Source organism: Pygocentrus nattereri, chromosome 13, assembly GCF_015220715.1.
Source record: "Pygocentrus nattereri isolate fPygNat1 chromosome 13, fPygNat1.pri, whole genome shotgun sequence".
In the NCBI taxonomy this organism is placed as follows: Eukaryota; Metazoa; Chordata; class Actinopteri; order Characiformes; family Serrasalmidae; genus Pygocentrus; species Pygocentrus nattereri.
Window position 1 is genome coordinate 8,900,737 of NC_051223.1, and position 19,165 is coordinate 8,919,901.

Genomic DNA, 19,165 nt, shown 5'->3' on the forward strand with positions numbered 1-19,165 from the left:
CGGAGATACACAGTGCCAGAAACATGTAAGCGAGTCTAGACAAGATGACTCAACAACTCAGCTCATTAAATTAACACTTTAAGGACACAAAGTAAATGAGTGATACAGAAGAAAAGCTCATACCGGGCTGAGCAACAGACTGACCGTCTGTCACCGGGCCAACCAGTCCAGAGTCAAAGGGTAGCGCCGGCTGGTCTGAAAAAGGTGTCATGGAGCATGTTTGATTCAACTGACTCATACTTTATTCATGTGCACTCATACTTTATTCATATGCAAAGGTTTTGGCACCCCAGTCAAATCCCATGTTCTGTTGATTTTCTAAGTAAAGCAATAAGTCACAAGAGGCTATGCATTGCTGTAGCTCTATCAAAGGAAGGGTGTTCTTAGGCATGACATGAAGTTTTCGGCCTAGAAATGTAGTTCCTTGAAAGTATGGTATCACTGCCAAGCAACCATGGATGGCTGAATGAAGAGAAGAACGTTTGGTCACCCATTTGCTCTAAATTTGTCATTTCATGAATGTTTTGTCATGTAACAGTGAACATATGATAACAGCACAGGTTAATGCAAAAACCTTTTCTTTACACCAATCAGGCATAACATTATGACCCCCTCCTTGTTTCTACACTCACTGTCCATTTTATCAGCTCCACTTACTCCACGTGCTGTTGGTGGTGTGTTAGCGTGTTGCGCTGGTGTGAGTGGATCAGACACAGCAGTGCTGCTGGAGTTTTTAATCACTGTGTCCACTCACTGTCCACTCTATTAGACAATCCTACCTTGTCGGTCCACCTTGTAGATGTAAAGTCAGAGACGATAGCTCTTCTGCTGCTGCACAGTTTGTGCTTGTCATCCTCTAGTCCTTCATCAGTGGTCACAGGATGCTGTTGGCTGGATATTTTTGGTTGGTGGACTATTCTCAGTCCAGCAGTGACACTGAGGTGTTTAAAAATTCCAGCATCACTGCTGTGTCTGATCCACTCAGACCAGCGCAACACACACTAACACAACGCCACCACATCAGTGTTACTGCAGTGCTGAGAATGATCCACCTCCTAAATAGTACCTGCTCTGTGAGGGTTCATGGGGGTCCTGACCAGCGAAAAACAGGGTTAAAGGGGGCAACAAAGCATCAGAGAAACAGATGGACTACAGTCTGTAACTGTAGAACTACAAAGTGCTCCTATACAGTAAGTGGAGCTGATAAAATGGACAATGAGCATAGAAACAAGGAGGGGGTCATAACGTTATGCCTGATCGGTGTATAAGCACTTTTTGGTCACCAAATTACCACCGTGAGTCTAATTTAGCACCAATCCAGCGGCTCCAAACAAAGATACAGCAGATTCAGCCTGTACAATGCAGGCTAATGACATCCCTTGTGGTTGACATGAATAATACAGCCTAAAATCTGCATTATAAATTATAAATAATGCATTATTCATTGAATGGACTGTGGATCCATGGAGATGCTGTCATCCTGCATAACGGTGGAACATTCAGCAGATGTGCCAATTTTACCTAAAAACTTACCATATTTCCCAGCCAGTTTAGCTTCACCACCAAAGCTAATGGATTCTGGAGCATAAGGCATGGCAGGCTGGCCTAGAGTGACAAGGAAAGAGAGATTAGCACAAACATCAATAGCAATATACAGTCCTGTGAAAAAATATTGGCCCCCTCCAGATTTCTTCTATTTTTGTGTATTAGTCACATTTAAATGTTTCACATCTTAAAACAAAATCTCAAAATAAGACAAACACATCCTGAGTAAAGTTCCTAAATGATCAGGGCAGCGTTTCCCAAAACCACCTTAGCGCAAAAGATGACCAGTAGAGTGAGCATCACACCGAACACTCATCACACCGAAGATGCTTTTGAGAAACTGGGACCATTTCATTCACTGGAATAAAAAAAATGTTATCCAACACCATCTAAAAAGTTATAATAGGGATCCATTAAGACTAGACAAACCCAGGATCAATTACTGCCAGCCCTGTGGAATCTAAGCATCACTTTAACAGACCTTTCCAGCAAAGTGAACTGGTTCTGTGTAAGTGATATCACATTTTTTTGAGGAGCCGAAACCTTTTAGTGTGGCAAATATTATTTTACGGCACTTTAGTTCAATGGACATGTTTCTGAGCCTCACCATATTTCCCAGACTTCCCAGCATCAGGGCCCAGATTAAGTGGCTGTCCACCATAAGGCAGGCCTCCCATTCCTAGTTGAGATCCTGAGGAAGACAGTGTCAAATAAGTGTTTAAGTACTAGTGAGAGGGATGAAGGACTATAAAGAAAGTAGTCACCATATTTACCAGAGGACTTAGCCTTGCTGCCAGGTCCTAGATGCTGTCCGCCATATGGTAAGCCTCCGATTCCTGATATAGAATAAAGAATAAAAGAATAAATTATTTGAATTATTTGAAGAATAAAAAGTAACCATGCTTTTCACAGACAGTAAGATCATTAACACCTCACCTGAAGGACAAGACACTTGGCACTTAAACCCCTCAACCACTACCCCTTGGAACTGAGTTATAAGGGGTAGTGGTTGAAGTCTTCCCTACGAAATGGGACCTTCAAATAAAAAGAGTATTACTTCTTTAATAGCGAGTAGCACTGCTCTGTAGGCAACCCTGCCCATCTGCAGTGACAGCAGAGGAGGGGAAAGTTCAGCTGCTCACTGCTGGGCTTTAGTTACATTTAGGGATCATACGCCTTCAAAGAGCGGGGCGATTATTTATTATCACCCACCCCTAATTCTTCAGTAATATGAAGCTGAAGTCAGATATTCAAGATTCTTGTTCAAATTTTCCCGTTCCACCTTAAATGCTGCTGCAGTTCAGATGCCTGAGGTGCTAGAATGTAACCGCTGCACCATTTAAGGTTGAATGGAAAATTTAGCTAGCTACTGAGACATCAGCTACTACTGGGGATTTTAAATGTTTGTTATAAAGAAAAGGACCATAATACATTGAAATGGCATTAAACTAAGATAAAACAATGATCACAGTTATTTTTTTAACGGACAAAATATATTTGTGGGTTTCTTTGGTCTAACCTCACTGAGGGGGGAAGGAGCCGGAACCGCGACCCTGTCTGGACTAGCGGTCAATGATGATGGATGGATGGATGGGTTTCTTTGCTCACTCGGGCAGCCATCGTGCCGTATTTTTCTTTTTCTCATAACACACCGTTTGAAGTGTGCCTCTGAAAAACCTCCGTCTGGAGGGCCAAGCAGCTCTAATACTTCACCCCACCCCTCTATCTCAACAAAAATCGGGACATCCTACCCCTAGACGTGAATGCACTAAATGGAGGGCTAAGGCCTGAGTGGTAGGGGCGAGGAGTGAAATGGTATTGGACCATAGACATGAAAAAAAATTCCTTAAGGATTTCCTTTATGGACCTTCTCTTAAATCTCATCTCACATCCATATTTATGAATGCTTATGTCAACAGTATCAGTCACAGTACTGTCATCGAACACCCATACATATGACTTACAATCCCATTATGTATGTGTTACTGATGTTTTGCAAAGTCTTTAGGTAAAGACTTTAAGCTAGAAGAACACTTTCCTTGAAAGCAACCTACATAAGGTCTTCATAGCACGTGCACAAGCATTGAATAATGTATGTAAAAAATAATATTTGAGTCCTTATTAACAGCTTATGTCACTATTCACAAGATGACTTAAAACCTTTTTGTGAGTTCAAACCATGCCCTCAACATGGTGGTGGTAGTATGAGGAAACACTGATTGAATGAGGGAGGAGAACTCTGAGAACTTGGGCTGGAGTTCTGGGCAGGTTCTGCCTGTAGCTAGAAGGCAAGAACCCTCATAGCTGTAGCAGGACTGAGGAACAGGGAGGAGATGGGGTGGCAGTGGGGACTGCAAACCCTTCATCACTGGAACGGAAGGTGAAGATGTGAATTTATAGGGCGTTAGATTGGAAAGAGGGGTTTTAGGAATGTTCCTCCCCTTAAACTTCAGTTGTAACAAAACTACATTTATAATGTAAAATACTTAATTAAATTATGCTATATTAAAATACACTACTTATACTAAAGTACAAGTGAACTGTTCCATTTATTATACTGTTATAAAGCATCATTACCAATGTCTAGTTAATTTTCCAACTAAAGTTATAATTTTCAATTTTTTTTCTTGTATTATTATTTTGGTTTAAGAGCATCTTCCCTATAACTGTTCTTAACTAGACACCTGCCTTTCCATCACTTGACAGTGATGCGTCATAAAAGTGTTATAGATGGAACAAATGTCCTACAGTTCAAAACACCTTACATCAATTACAATGTTATTTGCTTATCAACACATCTTGTCATCTTGCTTATTCTGACATAAGCTAATGAATAATCAATGACTGCTTTTTAAATGCATTATAAATGCCTATCCATGTGTCATAAAGTCTCTGTGGCCTTCAAAATCAGTGTCACCACAAAAAATTCATTTTGTAGTGAAAGATCACTTGGGATTAAAGAAACACCTGAGCAACTGACCATATTTGCCCATGGATTTAGGATCAACACTCAATCCTAGAGGCTTAGGGTTGTATGGTACACCATATTTTCCTGCTGGTTTTGGAGCATAGGGCTGAGCCACATAGGGATTCCCTGAGGAGAAGATACAGATGGAGGAATGATGTTGAATCCATACAAACATAGATAAATATAGAATTATATGCATATCAAATACACTATGTGGCCAAAAGTATGTGGTCATCTGACCATCACTCCTATATGAGCTTATTGGACATCCCATTCCAAAAACATGCACATTAATATGGAGTTCCCTCTTTGTGGTTATAACAGCTTCCACTCTGCTGGGAAGGCTTTCCATAAGATTTTCTGTTTCTGTGGGAATTTGCACCTATTCAGTCAAAACATTCAGGCCATAGATATTCCAATTCATCCCAAAGGTATTCAAAGGAGCTGAGGTCAGAGCTGGAGTTCCTCCATACCAAACTTGTCAAAACATGTCTTGGGGCATTGCTTTGTCATACTGGAACAGGAAAGGGGCTTCCCAAAAGTTTGAAGAATATAGCTGTCTAAATTGTCTTTGTATGCTGTAGCATACAATGTAGCATCACCCTTCATTGGAACAAAGGGGCCCAAACCCTGAAAAGAGTCCCAGCCCATTATTCCTCCTCCACCAAACTTTACCGTTGACACTGTGCATTCTGTTAGGTAGCGTTTTCCTGGCATCTGCAGATGCAGATGCTCGGCCAAGGAAACCTATTTCGTGAAGCTCCCAACATGCGCTGCTTTCAGAGGCAGTTTGGAACTCTGTAGTGAGTGATGCGGCAGAAGACAGCCAATTTTTACATGCTACAACACGTGGCGGCCTCACTCTGTGAGTTTGCGGGGTCTACCGCTTTGTGGCCTAGACGCTTCGTTAGCACTTACAGTTGTCTAGGGCAGATCTAGCAGGGCAGAAATTTCACAAACTGACTTGTGGCAAAGGAGTCAGTGCCATGACAGTGCCACATTTAAACAGAGCTCTTCAGTTCCATCCATTCTGCTGCCGATGTCTGTCTATGGACATGTGATTGATTTTTACACTCATTAACAATAAATGTGGCTGAAACACCTGATCAGGGATGTCCACATACTTTGGACCATATAGCATACATGGAGTAGAGACGCACCATAGCTTCCATAGGGGTCAAGGCCATATCCCATTGGCAAGCCAGCAAAAGGTAGACCACCAATACCTGTTCAAAACAAGAGAGAGCAGCAGTCCTGAGTGAACGTAACACAAATGAAATGGCCTTTTACTGTGCAGTTGTTTGAAAGGCAGCCACTTACCATATTTTGTTTGAGACTTTCCTTCAGAGCCCACCAGTGGCTGAGTACCATAAGCACCACCAGATTTAGCTTCAGGTCCAAGTTCTGCAGTCTGGGGTTGGATCTGACTTGTTCCTGTCGCATAACAACGATCATAATATCAATTCCAGTCAAGAAAACTCTAACACAATTATCACAATGCTATAATTTTTAGATTATTACCATCCAGTCCAGCAGGAACGATGGGTGCACCATTGTATGGTAGTTGGCCTGTTCCTCCTACAGGCATAGAGATGTAAGGCATTACCTCCAATGCTGGCAAATACTAACAGTAACAATAATAATACCACAAATACCCCCACAAATTTGATACATATGAATATTCGGGCTAAAAAGTTTGGGCAGGTAGCACTGGTGCTGTAAAATTTGTACAAAATAACTAAATCTTTAGATGATTTTTAGAAAATTTTCAAATTTTTTTAGAGATAAAACCTACATAAAATGCTTTTATAAAAGTATTAATCTATATAAGTGAAATTAATTGTCATTTTGACTGTGGAAAAGGTTGTATCGTAATGTTCATTTTATGAAATGTAGAGTTGTATACAAATGTAGAATTTATTTTCCTTACAACAATTCAGATTCCCACAAGGGGGTGCTACTAGCCCTCAATGAGCATTTTCTGCATCTTTAACTGCATCTAAACTTAAACTTGGAACTAGTAATAAAGTAAATAAGTAAATAGTAAATAAATCTTAAACTGAAACTTTGCTTGTCTGTAAAAAGTGATTTCAGAGCCACTCAGTTCTACCTGATGGAAACTGTCTGCCTTCAGTGTTTTGTGCTTATGATCATTTTAATAGACGTCAGTGTGACTAATTAATGACGTCCTATTAAAAGACTTGTTTACCAAGAGAGATGCTGCAGGATTTTCACCTGAAATGAGTTCATGAAGCGAGTCTTGTAATAAAAATGATAACAGGACATCAGAGCCAGAATTAATCTTTTAGTACTTTTACTTTGTACTTAAGTACATTTGAAGGTAAATACTTTAGTATTTTTACTCAAGTGGAGGTCTAAAGGGAGGAACTTCTACTTTTACTGGACTAATATTTTACCTTGGCTGTCTTTACTTCAACTCACGTACATGGTTTGTGTATTTCTTCTTTTTTGTATTTTATAGCCTTTTCTACCTTGCTGATTTTGACTCTTACCTGTAGCAGGCTGATATCCATTTCCTACAGAGAGAAAACAGATGCCAACAGAGACTTGTAATTTGCATATTTTTATTATATGAACATTTCTTATACATATGTGTGATACAACAAATCCACATTCTCGTTTGTGTGTATGTTTATCATACCAGGTATGCCTTTGACGGTCTCACTGAGGCCAGCTGGACCTTGAATGTACAGACAAGATGGAAACATTAAGTAACTAAATATCTAATAGCATTGATGGATCATAGTGTTGCTGTCAGAACAAAACCTTGTATCTCCATTTTTGTCATTTTTCAGGTTTTGACATGACTTGAAAGTACCCATGGTCATATATATTTTATATACATTTCATGATGCATGGACCAACAGAAATGACCGAAAATTACTTGGAAAAATGTCCATTGACTTACATTAAAAGTAAGGTATGTTTTTTCCTTCTCCTGTAAAGTTGGCCATTTGGAGATACAAGGTTTTGATCCGACAACAGCGATAGCTTTAAAAGGGTTAACAGTGCCTTACCATTGCCATAACCATAACCAGTCACTGGGAGCAGGACTTGTCCATTAGCATAGTCTAAACACAAGACATATAAAAGAAATTGAGTTTGCAGCAAACTTATTCACCTACTTTAACCAAGAAAAGGTACAAAGTGTAAAAGCAGAAAACAACAGGTTACCTGGTTGTTTGGGTTTAGTTCCATATCCTCCAAGACCTGAACAGAGGAGATGAATGGAGGTTAAATAATCAGAGTTTGATTTTGGTAAATGACATGTAATTGTTTAGCATTTTTTACCACTAATGTTGCCAGGCTGACCATTAGCTCCACCAACGTAAGTTGCATGAACCATTGAAAGAGGCTTAATGGTTAATGCTCAGGAAGGGCTAAGTTAGCGCATTACAGTCTAGCCTACGTTCCCTGCTGCTTGGCTAGCTAGCTAGCTATCCCCTCACATCACATCAATCCCAATAGTATTACTTTATTTTTGCCTGCACACAATGGTACAGATGCATGGTAAAGGGCAGCTCACTAGGAAGCTAGCTGTGTGAAACCCTTAGTTTCTTATATAAATCTTCCATCCATCCATCCATCCATCCATCCATCCATCCATCCATCCATTCATCCATCCATCCATCCATCCATCCATCCATCATCTTCCGCTTTATAAATCTTATACATTTTAAAAGAAGAATGCTTGCAGGCACATTTTGAGCTGAATACCTAATATTCTGTTAATCTTGTGGTCATCTCCTGTAAAGAAAGCGCTCGTCTTAATCCTGCTTACAAGCTGGTCACTCAACATGGTCATGCTGGTTGACCAGTATGCCAGCACCCAAAATACAGCGTATCGTTGCTGTCCAAATAAAGACATATCCAATTTTGTCTCTAATTTTATTTAATTTTAATTAATGTCAATTACATAGAATATACAAACAGACTACATTACAAAAACCCCACATAACAGATTACTTGTTAAAAATGTAACCAAATCCAAAGGATTAATATATTAAAGTAACATGTTATGTTTACTTGCCATTACTTTTGCATTACTTGTCTTTTTAAAACCATAGGTTTAGATACAGAGAAATAGTGGAATGGCCAAAAAAGTGGAGCAATATATGGAAATACATTTCCAACAAAAAAATGACAAATTTCTAAAGTGTAAACGATACAAGTTATCTAAACTGTAGTGTGTTAAATAACTTATGCTTAAAACACTTATATCTCCACAAGAGGGAACTATTAGCCCTAAAACAGCTTTTGTATAGCAAGGCATCATTGAAAGAGAGGAAACCCACACCAGCAGGGTATCAATAATGCACAAATGTTGGAATTTACAATTTTCGCGTATATAAATTAAAATGCCTAAAATCACACCAAACATACATGATCTTTTTTTCACCACCTTAGCTACAGAGGGGCAAATATTTACTCAAGGAATCACTGTAAAGCTACAATGTCTTGAATGTCTTAAAAGCTTCAAATGTCTAAGCCACATCTGCCATAAGTGGGATTAAGCCCAGTGTGGGAAAATGAACAAAATGTTAGCTCAGTGTTGGAATTCTGATAGAGATGCTAGCAGAAATTAGCATTACCATGACAGAGAGGCTCCTTTTGTCTCTTGTACCTATATGCCTCACTGACAGCTAAGATGATATATTGGCCTTTTATCAATAATAGACCACTGACATGCTACAGTAAGCACTTAAACCAACTATTGTCTTAAGAGGAAGCCCACACAATGTCATAAAGCAGCTCAACATACTTTGTGGACAGTTTTCTGTTCACATGACTCAACAGAAAGCCTCCGATGGTTAGCATTGCTCTTGAAATGTTTGGGAAAGAGGAATTAAGGTATTCATTCTCCACATCAAACTTGTTTTCCTCCCATAGATTTCAACCGGCCAGTACTTTAACAGGTACAGCAAAGTTCCTATTATATTTTTTAAAATAGAAAGTTGTTCTCTTTTTCAGTTATATGCATGCCATGCATGTGATGAGTTCTACCTGATTTAGTAGCCTTGGCTCCTCCACTGTTTGGGTACCATGCTCCAGGACCAAAACCTGTGGATCAAGTGCATTGTTATTAATGTGAAGGCATAACTAAAGGAAATATATTAACCTAACAACCGAAACTAAGTTTATTACCCGTAATTCAGTAGCATTTTCACGTGGTATAAATATTAGAGACACAAAATGAATGTCAGTTCATTCATTTGAACATGCAGGCAACATATCATAAACACAATGTTATTCACAGGGACAACAGATGGAAAACAGGCCATTTTCCAACAACAGAAATGTACAATAGAACAAAAAAAACAGTGATTAATAAAATGATTACAAATCTTCAGGACTTATATATGGAAAAAAGTAAAATAGAATTTTAAAAAAGGAGGATTTACACAGTTTATTGTTAATTGTTTAGTGTTAGTGACAATATTATATTAAAAAACAACAACAGCAACCATTAAACAAACAAAAACACAAACACGTTGACAAATGAATAGTGACAAGGGATCTTAATTTTCCAAGTCTAGTCCTCAGCACCCTCCTGCAGCTGGGACAGATCAAAAATGCAGTCCATTTGAGGGTCCTGAAGGACTAAGCTGGAAAACACTTATACAAACATCAACAACTTTCTTAGTTCTTAAAGGAACACTCTGGCCAAAGTAAAAAACGTTACCATCTCTAAACATGCTTCCCCGCATCCTACATTGACGTCAGCCATCTCTACTGTGAGATTTTCAAGTTTAAAGATAAGGACAACCATGTTCTGATAATGTATCTTGAAGGTGGGAGGAACTTTTAACATTTACAACTGCATTGGTGTGGATTTTTGGGGGCAGAATGTGTGTGCATTCATTACTGTGCATGCTGGTGTTTAACTGCATGGATGGTTCAAAATGCGGAGGTGAAATTTCCCCGTTGTGGGATTAATAAGGATAACTCAAAATATAAAATCTTGAGTTCCATCCAGCTGTTATACACTACATAACACGATATAACATATTCAACTGTAGTTAAGGCCAGGATGCCCCTTTAAAGTTTTTGTCTTTACATAGAACTCCACCAAGCTATCTTAATGACAGAACATGTAAATAATAAAAAGAAGAGACCCATGCAAGTGCACTCAGTTCACAGATCATGCAACATTAACCAAGGCCAAAACTTACATGCCACAACCACTTTTACGTTGGTTCAAATGACCATGCCAAGTCTTTTAAAACACATATACTGTAGTAACATGCTCACAGAAATGCTAAAACCTAGCAATATAGAATTTAAAGATTAGAGCCCGTATTTATCAAAGGTGTGTTGCTGATGCAGGTTCTAGACCTGTTTCTGGGTCAATACTCTTATTTCAAATACAGGGTAACATTATGAAGTTAGATGGTCTAAAACAGAGGTAAATGTCAGGTTTTCACAAGAAACTGAGCATAGTTTACCAGGATTGGGCAGCTTAGTCCACTGTCCAGGCACTCCACCGGGTCCACAGTCTACATAACATTCATTCCAAGGTCCATTAAAATGTGCATTGCTTTCTTTTTGCCATATCTAATACATTGTGGTTACTAGCAAAATTTTGGGTAGCAAAATCTGGAGATTAGGTTTGGATTTACCAGGCTTCGCAGGCTTTGCCCTCTGACCATTAGTCTGTCCAAGACCTGTCAATTCTAAAGATGACAGAGAGTATAGTCAAGATATAAAGATAAAATAAGATGTAAATCTGGCCAAAAACAACAGCACAGACTGCAGGTGCACTTGACTTCACTAACTAGAAATTGCAATGGGAAAAATACTTGACTGACGATGGCCTACATTTGTCACCCCATTAGTCCCTTGACCAAATTTCATAAACAATGGAATGTATGTTTCAATCAAGACCTGCCAGAAATATGCAAAGTTTGGCAAGTAGGACCTACTTCTGTAGACCTACTTTCATGGAAATTTTAGCTCCAACCTGCGTCCCACATGCTGACCTTCCCTACCTAACACTAATATATCAGCCAATTCAGGACTTCTGAGAAAGAATTAGCTGGGGCAGGTGACTGGAAGGTAAATTTCCAGGATCAGGGTTGGATTTTGGAATATACACCCTCTTTATGATACTTTTAACATTTACCATGATGGTTATGGAGAAGCTTTCGATAAACCACAAGACTGCATGCAATTACCAGGATTTGCTGCTTTTGGACCCTTCATTTGAGGCATGGCACCCGTTGGTTCAGGTGCTGGTGGAGGACCCTCTGTCTGTAGAGCAAATGGCACTGGTGCTACCGGCTTTGGGTCTTTAATTTGTGGAAGCTGGGGAACTGGTGCAGGAGCAACAAGTTTGGAAGCTTTGGACTGAGGCATTACTGAAACAACTGGTCTCTGAGTGTTAACTTGTGAAACAGCTTGTTGAGGGATGACCATATTTGGAGCTACTCCCTGTGGAAAAACTAGTGCTGGATGTGGTACAACAGGCTGTGGAACCTGTGGAATGGGGTTTGGAACTTTTCCCTGTGGAACAAATGGGAATACTGGAGCTGGCTGTGCAGGCTTGGAAGCTTTTCCCTGAAGGAAAGACTCAGGTGCTACTGGAACCTGCCCGAGTGAGACAGATGATGCTGGCAGTGCTGGTTTGGGACCTTTACTCTGTGGAAACACCTGGGCTGGCTGCAGGATTACTGGCTTAGGAGCTTTTCCTTGTTGAACATCTGAAGCAGGCTGAGGTGCCACCAGTTGCGGACCTCTGGCTTGTGGACTTAAAATTTGAGGTTGCATCTCAGGTTTTGGTCCCTTCTCATTTTTTATCAGCAATGGAACTCCTATAGTAGGTTCTGGTGCTGAAGGTACTCCTCTGGTAGGCATAGGTTCAGCAGGTAGTACAACTCCCTTGGTGTATGTTGGCATTACTGGAACTCTTGGTGCCTGAGGGCCGAGACTAGCCCCTTTAGAGGCTTTCTCATTTCCATTTGTTACAGGGCCATATCCTAGAAACCAAAGCAATATTACTGCAAACTGGCAAAGATGCTAGGTGTTCATAACAAATGATACAGAGCGAAACATGCAACATGACAAGCAAAAACAAAAAGAAAAGAAAATCAAAATCTGATGCGACAATCTGATGTCTGATGAGACAATGACACAAGCAAAAAAGTGCAACATATAGTGCAACTACTACAAAATAAATTCAAAGGAAATACAGGGCAGGGGAAAGATTCACAAAAGTGTCTTTAAGAAATTGGTGAGCAAGAAATCATATTTAATTTTCCACTTACGCCAGATGTAGTTGATCGGCTGCGATGCATCTGGAGTCCAAAATTTGCTTGTTTGTTTAGAACTGGAGCTGTGAGGCTAATATGGCTCACGTGCACCAGAACTCAATAGTCACCCAAATAAAGTTTTTTTTTTTTTATAAAAATTCAAATAAAAATAATTTTTATAGCATCACACCATGTCAACAAGTCTGTGAAAACTTAATGAAGATCTGGCTGCAGCTCAAGTGGGTTGCGAGTTTTGGTGATGCATTTACAGAAAGGATTTGGGTGACTATTGACTTTTATTGTTTGTTAGCCTCCTAACTCCAGCACTAAAGAAGCAACATTTCACAATTTGTACTGGGCTTGGCTGATCAACTGGGATAAGTGGAAAATTGGGTAAATTTGATTTCTCTTCTTTTCTATCCAGCTTTTCTCTTAAGAACAATTCTAAAGATAAATGGAATTCATGAAAATATGTTCTTAATTTTTTTATTTTATCTTATCAGAAAGTGAGGTTCTAAAATTGTAACTTCTTATGAGATTAACAAAATACAATAACTACTTTTTGGCAATTTCCTTCACCATAATTTATAGTTGTTTTTTGGCTAAAATGTTTTCATGGTTGGGTTTAATTTTGTTTTTCTTTTCTTTTTGCTGTCTTCAGGCACTGAGATTAAAACTGAATACCCAGTTAACAGCAAAAATAGCAAAAATTAAATTAAGTCATTTATGGCTGGAAAATGTAACATGACATCAATGAATATAAAATAATTGAAATAAATAAAATGAAGAAGACATTTTCAAGAGAAAGCGATGTCTCTTGGGATTTTTTTGTGAATCAAGCTCTGGATGAAACTTTTTCACTTTGTCACAAATAATAACAGCACATGTTTGTTAAAACACAGACAATAACAATCCCTGCACTCAGAAACCCAACAAAAATGACAATGTGTCTTACTAGATTTAACAAATGTAAGCATTTTTATGTTGGGTCAGCGCAGAGATACATGTAAGGAACAAAACTCAGACATATGTGACAAACAACATACAAATGAAGCTGAAATAACCAGGTTTAGCAACTTTAGGTACACCAGCAGCAATGCCATAACCTGGAAACCATGAGAGTAATTTCATTTTGAAAAAAGTTGTAAAGTTCATGAAAATAAATGATAACATGCACATGATAAAATATCCTCAAAGAGAATAAACAGCATATTTAATTTTGCTTAATAACAATTATTTCTAATAGAAATCTTACAACTCTTACATCACATGGGCCTACATTACCTTACAACAAGAATACAGAGTGTCACTGCTCTTATGAAGCATCGACAGCTATTTAGCTCCTCCTTATGGAGAATTTACAGCCTGCTAAACATGAGTGAGTGAGTCACAAGTGTCTACAAAGTACTAGGATGCCCTAGCTAATTGCAGATGAAGTCATTTTTGCTATAAAAATATTAAACTCTATTTCTCTTATTTATTTCTTTATTTTATTTAAGTGACCCTTATTAGTCCCACAATGGGGAAATTTCACCTCTGCATTTAACCCATCCGTGAAGTGAAACACCACATACACACTAGTGAGCACACACACACTAGGGGGCAGTGAGCATACTTGCCCAGAGCGGTGGGCAGCCCAATCCGCAGCGCCCAGGGAGCAGTTGGGGGTTAGGTGTCTTGCTCAAGGACACCTCAGTCATGTGCTGTCGGCTCTGGGGATCGAACCGGCAACCTTCCGGTCACGAGGCTGGATCCCTAACCTCCAGCCCACGACTTAAAGAAGTAAAATTCTAAGAATTTATTAAAGAAGAGAATTCTACGTTAAAACACCAGGAAATCAGAGAGGGTAAGACATGTCCTTATTTTTGCCAGCACTGTATACAGCAGTGGTCACCAACTGGTCAATTGACCCCATGTAATTCGTCAAAATTTCTTCATTCAGAAGTCCTTGATTAACTGATAGATTTGAGTTAGAGGTGAAACTTTGAAGATCACCAGGATCAGGGTTGGTGACCACTGGTATGTAGCATTAAAATGCAAAAACTTGACTGTATGACTTAACATGTAAAACATGAGGTTTTATGTAGGACAGAATGATCAGGACAGCCTCACTTCCTGCTCTGAAATGTGGGGCATGCTAATACAAGGCAGCTCTGCCTACAGCCTAAAACTCTTTGTGTTTCGGTAGTGACATAAAAATTTGCATTTTCAAAGAAGTTTTTAATTTAAAAATCAAAATCATGATAAATATAAATATTTCTACTTCCCTTTAAAAGAAATTAAAACAGATATTTAAAAACATTTTTAAAATGACAAAAAATGACAAAAATTTTAAGTATTATTTTCATACATGTGAATTCAGGATTTGGGGTTTGGTACAAACACCTCCCAACAGTAGATTCCCCATAAATGATGATTATGAAGGATGGTCCATATAAACATGTATGTAGGTTTAGGTTTTGATTGTAAAGCGTCCTTGAGCATAGGAAAGGCGCTATATAAATAAAAGTGATGATGATGATGATAATCCAAGGAGAGGATCACCACTTTACCGTGGTGGAGAGGTTTGCATGCCTACATGATCCTAGGAACTGTGTTGTCAGGGACAAAAGCTCCTGGTAGGGTCTCCCAAGGCAAATAGGTCCTAGGTGATGGGCCAGACAAAGGGTAATCCAAAAACCCCATATGAAGAACAAGACCAGGACCCAGTTTCCCTCGCCCGGATTAGGGTTACCGAGGCCTCACCCTGGAGCCAGGCCTGGGGGAGCAGCTCCTTGGCGAGCGCCCGGTGGCCGGGCCTTTACCCACGGGTCCCAGCTGGGCTCAGCCCGAAAGAGCTACATGGGACCACTCTCCCATGGACCCACCACCCGTGGGAAAGGTCCGGTTCAATGTGGATTGGGTGGCGGCCGAAGAGTCCGAGCTAGTGTATGAGGCTGAGAGATACCAACTAGATATAGTTGGGCTCACCTCAACACATGGCAGGGGCTCTGGAACAGACTCTCTTGAGAGGGGTTGGACTATATTCCATTCTGTAGTTGTCCAGGGTGAGAGGCATCGGGCAGGAGTGGGCTCAGTGCTTGTATGTTGGGGTATTCTCCGGTGGACGAGAGGGTTGTTTCCCTGCGCCTTCAGGTCGGGGCGCAGGCTCTGACTGTTGTCTGTGCTTATGCACCGAATGGCAGTTCGGAGTACCTGGCCTTCTTGGAGACCCTGGAGGGGATACTGGAAAGTGCCCCTTGTGGGGACTCTATTGTCTTCCTTCAATGCTCATGTGGGCAATGACAGTGAGACCTGGAAGGGCATGATTGGGAGGAACGGCCTACCTGATCTGAACCCGAGTGGTGTTTTGTTATTGGAGTTCTGTGCTCACCACAGTCTGTCCATAACAAACACCATGTTCAAACACAAAGGTGTGCATAAGTACACATGGCATCAGGACACCTCAGGCCGCAATTCGCTGATCAACTTCGTAGTTGTGTCATCAGATTTGCAACCATGTGTTTTGGACACCCAAGAGATGAAGAGAGGAGTGGAGCTGTCAAGTGGTTGCTGAGGCAAAAACTTGGGTGTGGGAGGAGTTTGATGAGGCCATGGAGAAAGACTATCGACAGGCACCGGGGGTGGATGAGATCCGCCTTGAATTCCTGAGGGCTCTGGATGTTGTAGGGCTTTCTTGGCTGACACGCCTCTGCAACATCACGTAGGCATCTGGGGTGGTCCCCCTGGAATGGCAGACCGGGGTGGTGGTCCCGCTTTTTAAGAAAGGGAACCGGAGGACGTGTTCCAACTATCAGGGGATCACACTTCTCAGACTACACGTTAAGGTCTATGCAGGGGTACTGGAGAAAAGAGTCCAACCAATAGTTGAATCTCAGCTACAAGAGGAAAAGGTTGTGGAACACTGGACCAGCTTTTTATCCTCACCAGGGTCCTGGAGATTTCTCGGAACAGCCAAGTGGCGGAGGGTGTCCAGTATGGTGGCCTCAGGATTTCATGTCTGTTTTTTGCTGATGTTGTGGTCCTGTTGGCATCATCAGACCGGGACCTCCAGCTCTCTCTGGACCAGTTTGCAGCTGAGTGTGAAGCGGCTGGGTTGAAAATCAACACCTCTAAATCTGAGACCATGGTCCTCAGTCGGAAATGGCTGGAATGCTCTGTCCAGGTCAGGAGTGAATTCTTGCCCCAAGTGGAGGAGTTTAAGTATCTTGGGATTTTGTTCATGATTAAAGGAAGGATGGAGCGAGAGGTTGACAGACGGATTGGTACAGCATCTGCAGTAATGCGGACCCTATACCAGTCCGCCATGGTGAAGAGAGAGCTGAGCCAGAAGGCGAAACTGTCAATTTACTGGTCAATCTACATTCCGACTCTCACCTATGGTCACGAGCTTTGGGTAGTGACCGAAAGAACGAGATTGTGGATACAAGCGGCCAAAATGAGCTTTCTCCGCAGGGTCACCGGGCTATATAGATAGGCATAGGGTGAAAAGATCAGCGATTCGGGAGAGGCTTGGAGTAGAGCTGCTGCTCCTCCACGTTGAGAGAAGCCAGTTGAGGTGGTTTGAGTATCTGGTAAGAGTGACCTCTGGGCGCCTCTCTAGGGAGGTGTTCCAGACATGTCCAATGGGGAGGAGACCCCGGGGAAGACCCAGGACACGTTGGAGAGATTATATCTCTCGGCTGTCTTGGGAACGCCTCAGTGGACTCGGATAAGCAGTTGGGGATGGATGGATGGATGATGATGATGATGATGTCAGCCGTCATGACAAACTTATGTAGCTGCAGTCTAATAAACATTGTAGTCTAATAAACATTGCCCTACAGTGTTGGCCATTTATCAGCTTTACTGATCTATACAAACTCTGACTGCAATCCTTCAACAAAGACAGCATGTTTACCTGGTTTAGGCCCTTTAGCTCCTGCAGTAGGATAAGTTCCAAGCCCTGTGAGAGTCAGCAAGTAAAGACCAAATTAGATGTCCATCAGACCTGCCTACTCGGCATTATAAGCATGTAGTTTTGAAGCAAATGTGTAAAAGTAAAATCTATATTTACCATTGGGTCTGGCTCCATAACCACCATAACCTGGCAATAATAATAACAGAAAGAAAGGGAAATTTTGGCCACTGAAAATTTTTGGCTAAAAATAGTCAAAAATCGAAAGATTTTATGATTTTTATGAGGTACACCTTGTATTTAATTACAGGTTTGATAGCCCTTGATATGCAAAACATCATGCTAGATATGCAGAACATAGCAAAACAACAGAAGCTGGGAATGGGAAAGTGCCTCCTTGCACTCTAATGCCATCAGTAGCTAAGATTTTTTAAATAAAGAAGAAAAATTTTAAAAATGACAGCAAAAGTCCAAAGGAACTAAAACAATTCTGGAGTTCATTGCCTTGGATGGATAACTTGGATATTGGACTGCGTACAGTGTTATGTATTTCCACTGTCAAAGTGCTGTGAAATTTAATGGTCGTAACCTGTTTTTTTATGTATATACAGTATTTTGACACTGCTGTTGTCAATTTACAGAAACAGAATGTGAATTCACAAAAATTATGAGCTTTATTTCACAGATGCTAGTGTTTATTTTAATTGCAGTTACTGTTATTGGTGTGGTAAAAAACTGAGCAGAAAAACTGTCAGAAGAACGACACTAATTTTATTGAGTTACAATAAAAGTTAGTATTTCTAAAAAATAAAATGACTGAAATTTTACAGATTTTAAGAAAGAAAATATTATTTTGCTGTTCATGAATAAATGTGTCTGCCAGACAATTTTTAGGGTTTTTACAGATTTTTTTCACTGTGTAGGCACATCCCACATATTTTAATTAATTTTATTTTGGTTTTGGCCAAGACGTTTTTGCTACATCTCTAGCTAACACTTTAGTTGAATCCTGCTTCACACCGTTAAAATTATGATGTAATAAACATGACAGTTTTTGTTTAGTGTCATGTTACCATTACCAATAATTGCTATGACAAATGTCATAATGTATGAAGTCATGTCACATTCATTTTTGTTGCGCATTTAGATGTCAAGACATCAAACATTGTAGCAATTAACCAGGCCATGATAATTAACAAAAATGGTAACATGAAACTGTTACATGATACAAAAAAAAAACCTGTCATGACAACATCTGTCATGATATGTTTATGGCACGGTTATGTCAATGTTATGCAGTGGTGGGCGGTAAATAAGTAAATGTAATTAGTTTCTGTACTTAAGTAGTTTTTTCGTGTATCTGTACTGAAGTTTTTCCATTTTGGGTGAATTTTTACTTTCACTCCACTACATTTCAAAGTGTAATATCTGACTTTTCCCTCCACTAGATTTTGAGAAATCTGTTGTTCCTTTTGGTTTATATGT

At 40.1% G+C, this 19,165-nt stretch overlaps 1 protein-coding gene across 1 annotated transcript in view; it reads right to left on the reverse strand.

Moving 5' to 3' along the window:
• The window catches only part of cmn (calymmin), a 42,812-nt gene that overhangs the window by 6,095 nt on the left and 17,552 nt on the right, over positions 1-19,165 (reverse strand). The window contains exons 12-29 of the mRNA XM_037544276.1: positions 17,684-17,728; positions 12,283-12,510; positions 11,710-12,234; positions 11,155-11,208; positions 10,981-11,031; positions 9,539-9,595; positions 7,709-7,744; positions 7,552-7,605; positions 7,176-7,214; positions 7,027-7,050; positions 6,035-6,091; positions 5,834-5,947; positions 5,674-5,739; positions 4,526-4,639; positions 2,310-2,381; positions 2,153-2,236; positions 1,534-1,605; positions 124-195 (exon numbers count right to left, since the gene is read on the reverse strand). Coding sequence (XP_037400173.1) covers positions 124-195; positions 1,534-1,605; positions 2,153-2,236; positions 2,310-2,381; positions 4,526-4,639; positions 5,674-5,739; positions 5,834-5,947; positions 6,035-6,091; positions 7,027-7,050; positions 7,176-7,214; positions 7,552-7,605; positions 7,709-7,744; positions 9,539-9,595; positions 10,981-11,031; positions 11,155-11,208; positions 11,710-12,234; positions 12,283-12,510; positions 17,684-17,728 — 1,764 coding nt within the window. The remainder of the gene's footprint in view (positions 1-123; positions 196-1,533; positions 1,606-2,152; positions 2,237-2,309; positions 2,382-4,525; positions 4,640-5,673; positions 5,740-5,833; positions 5,948-6,034; positions 6,092-7,026; positions 7,051-7,175; positions 7,215-7,551; positions 7,606-7,708; positions 7,745-9,538; positions 9,596-10,980; positions 11,032-11,154; positions 11,209-11,709; positions 12,235-12,282; positions 12,511-17,683; positions 17,729-19,165) is intronic.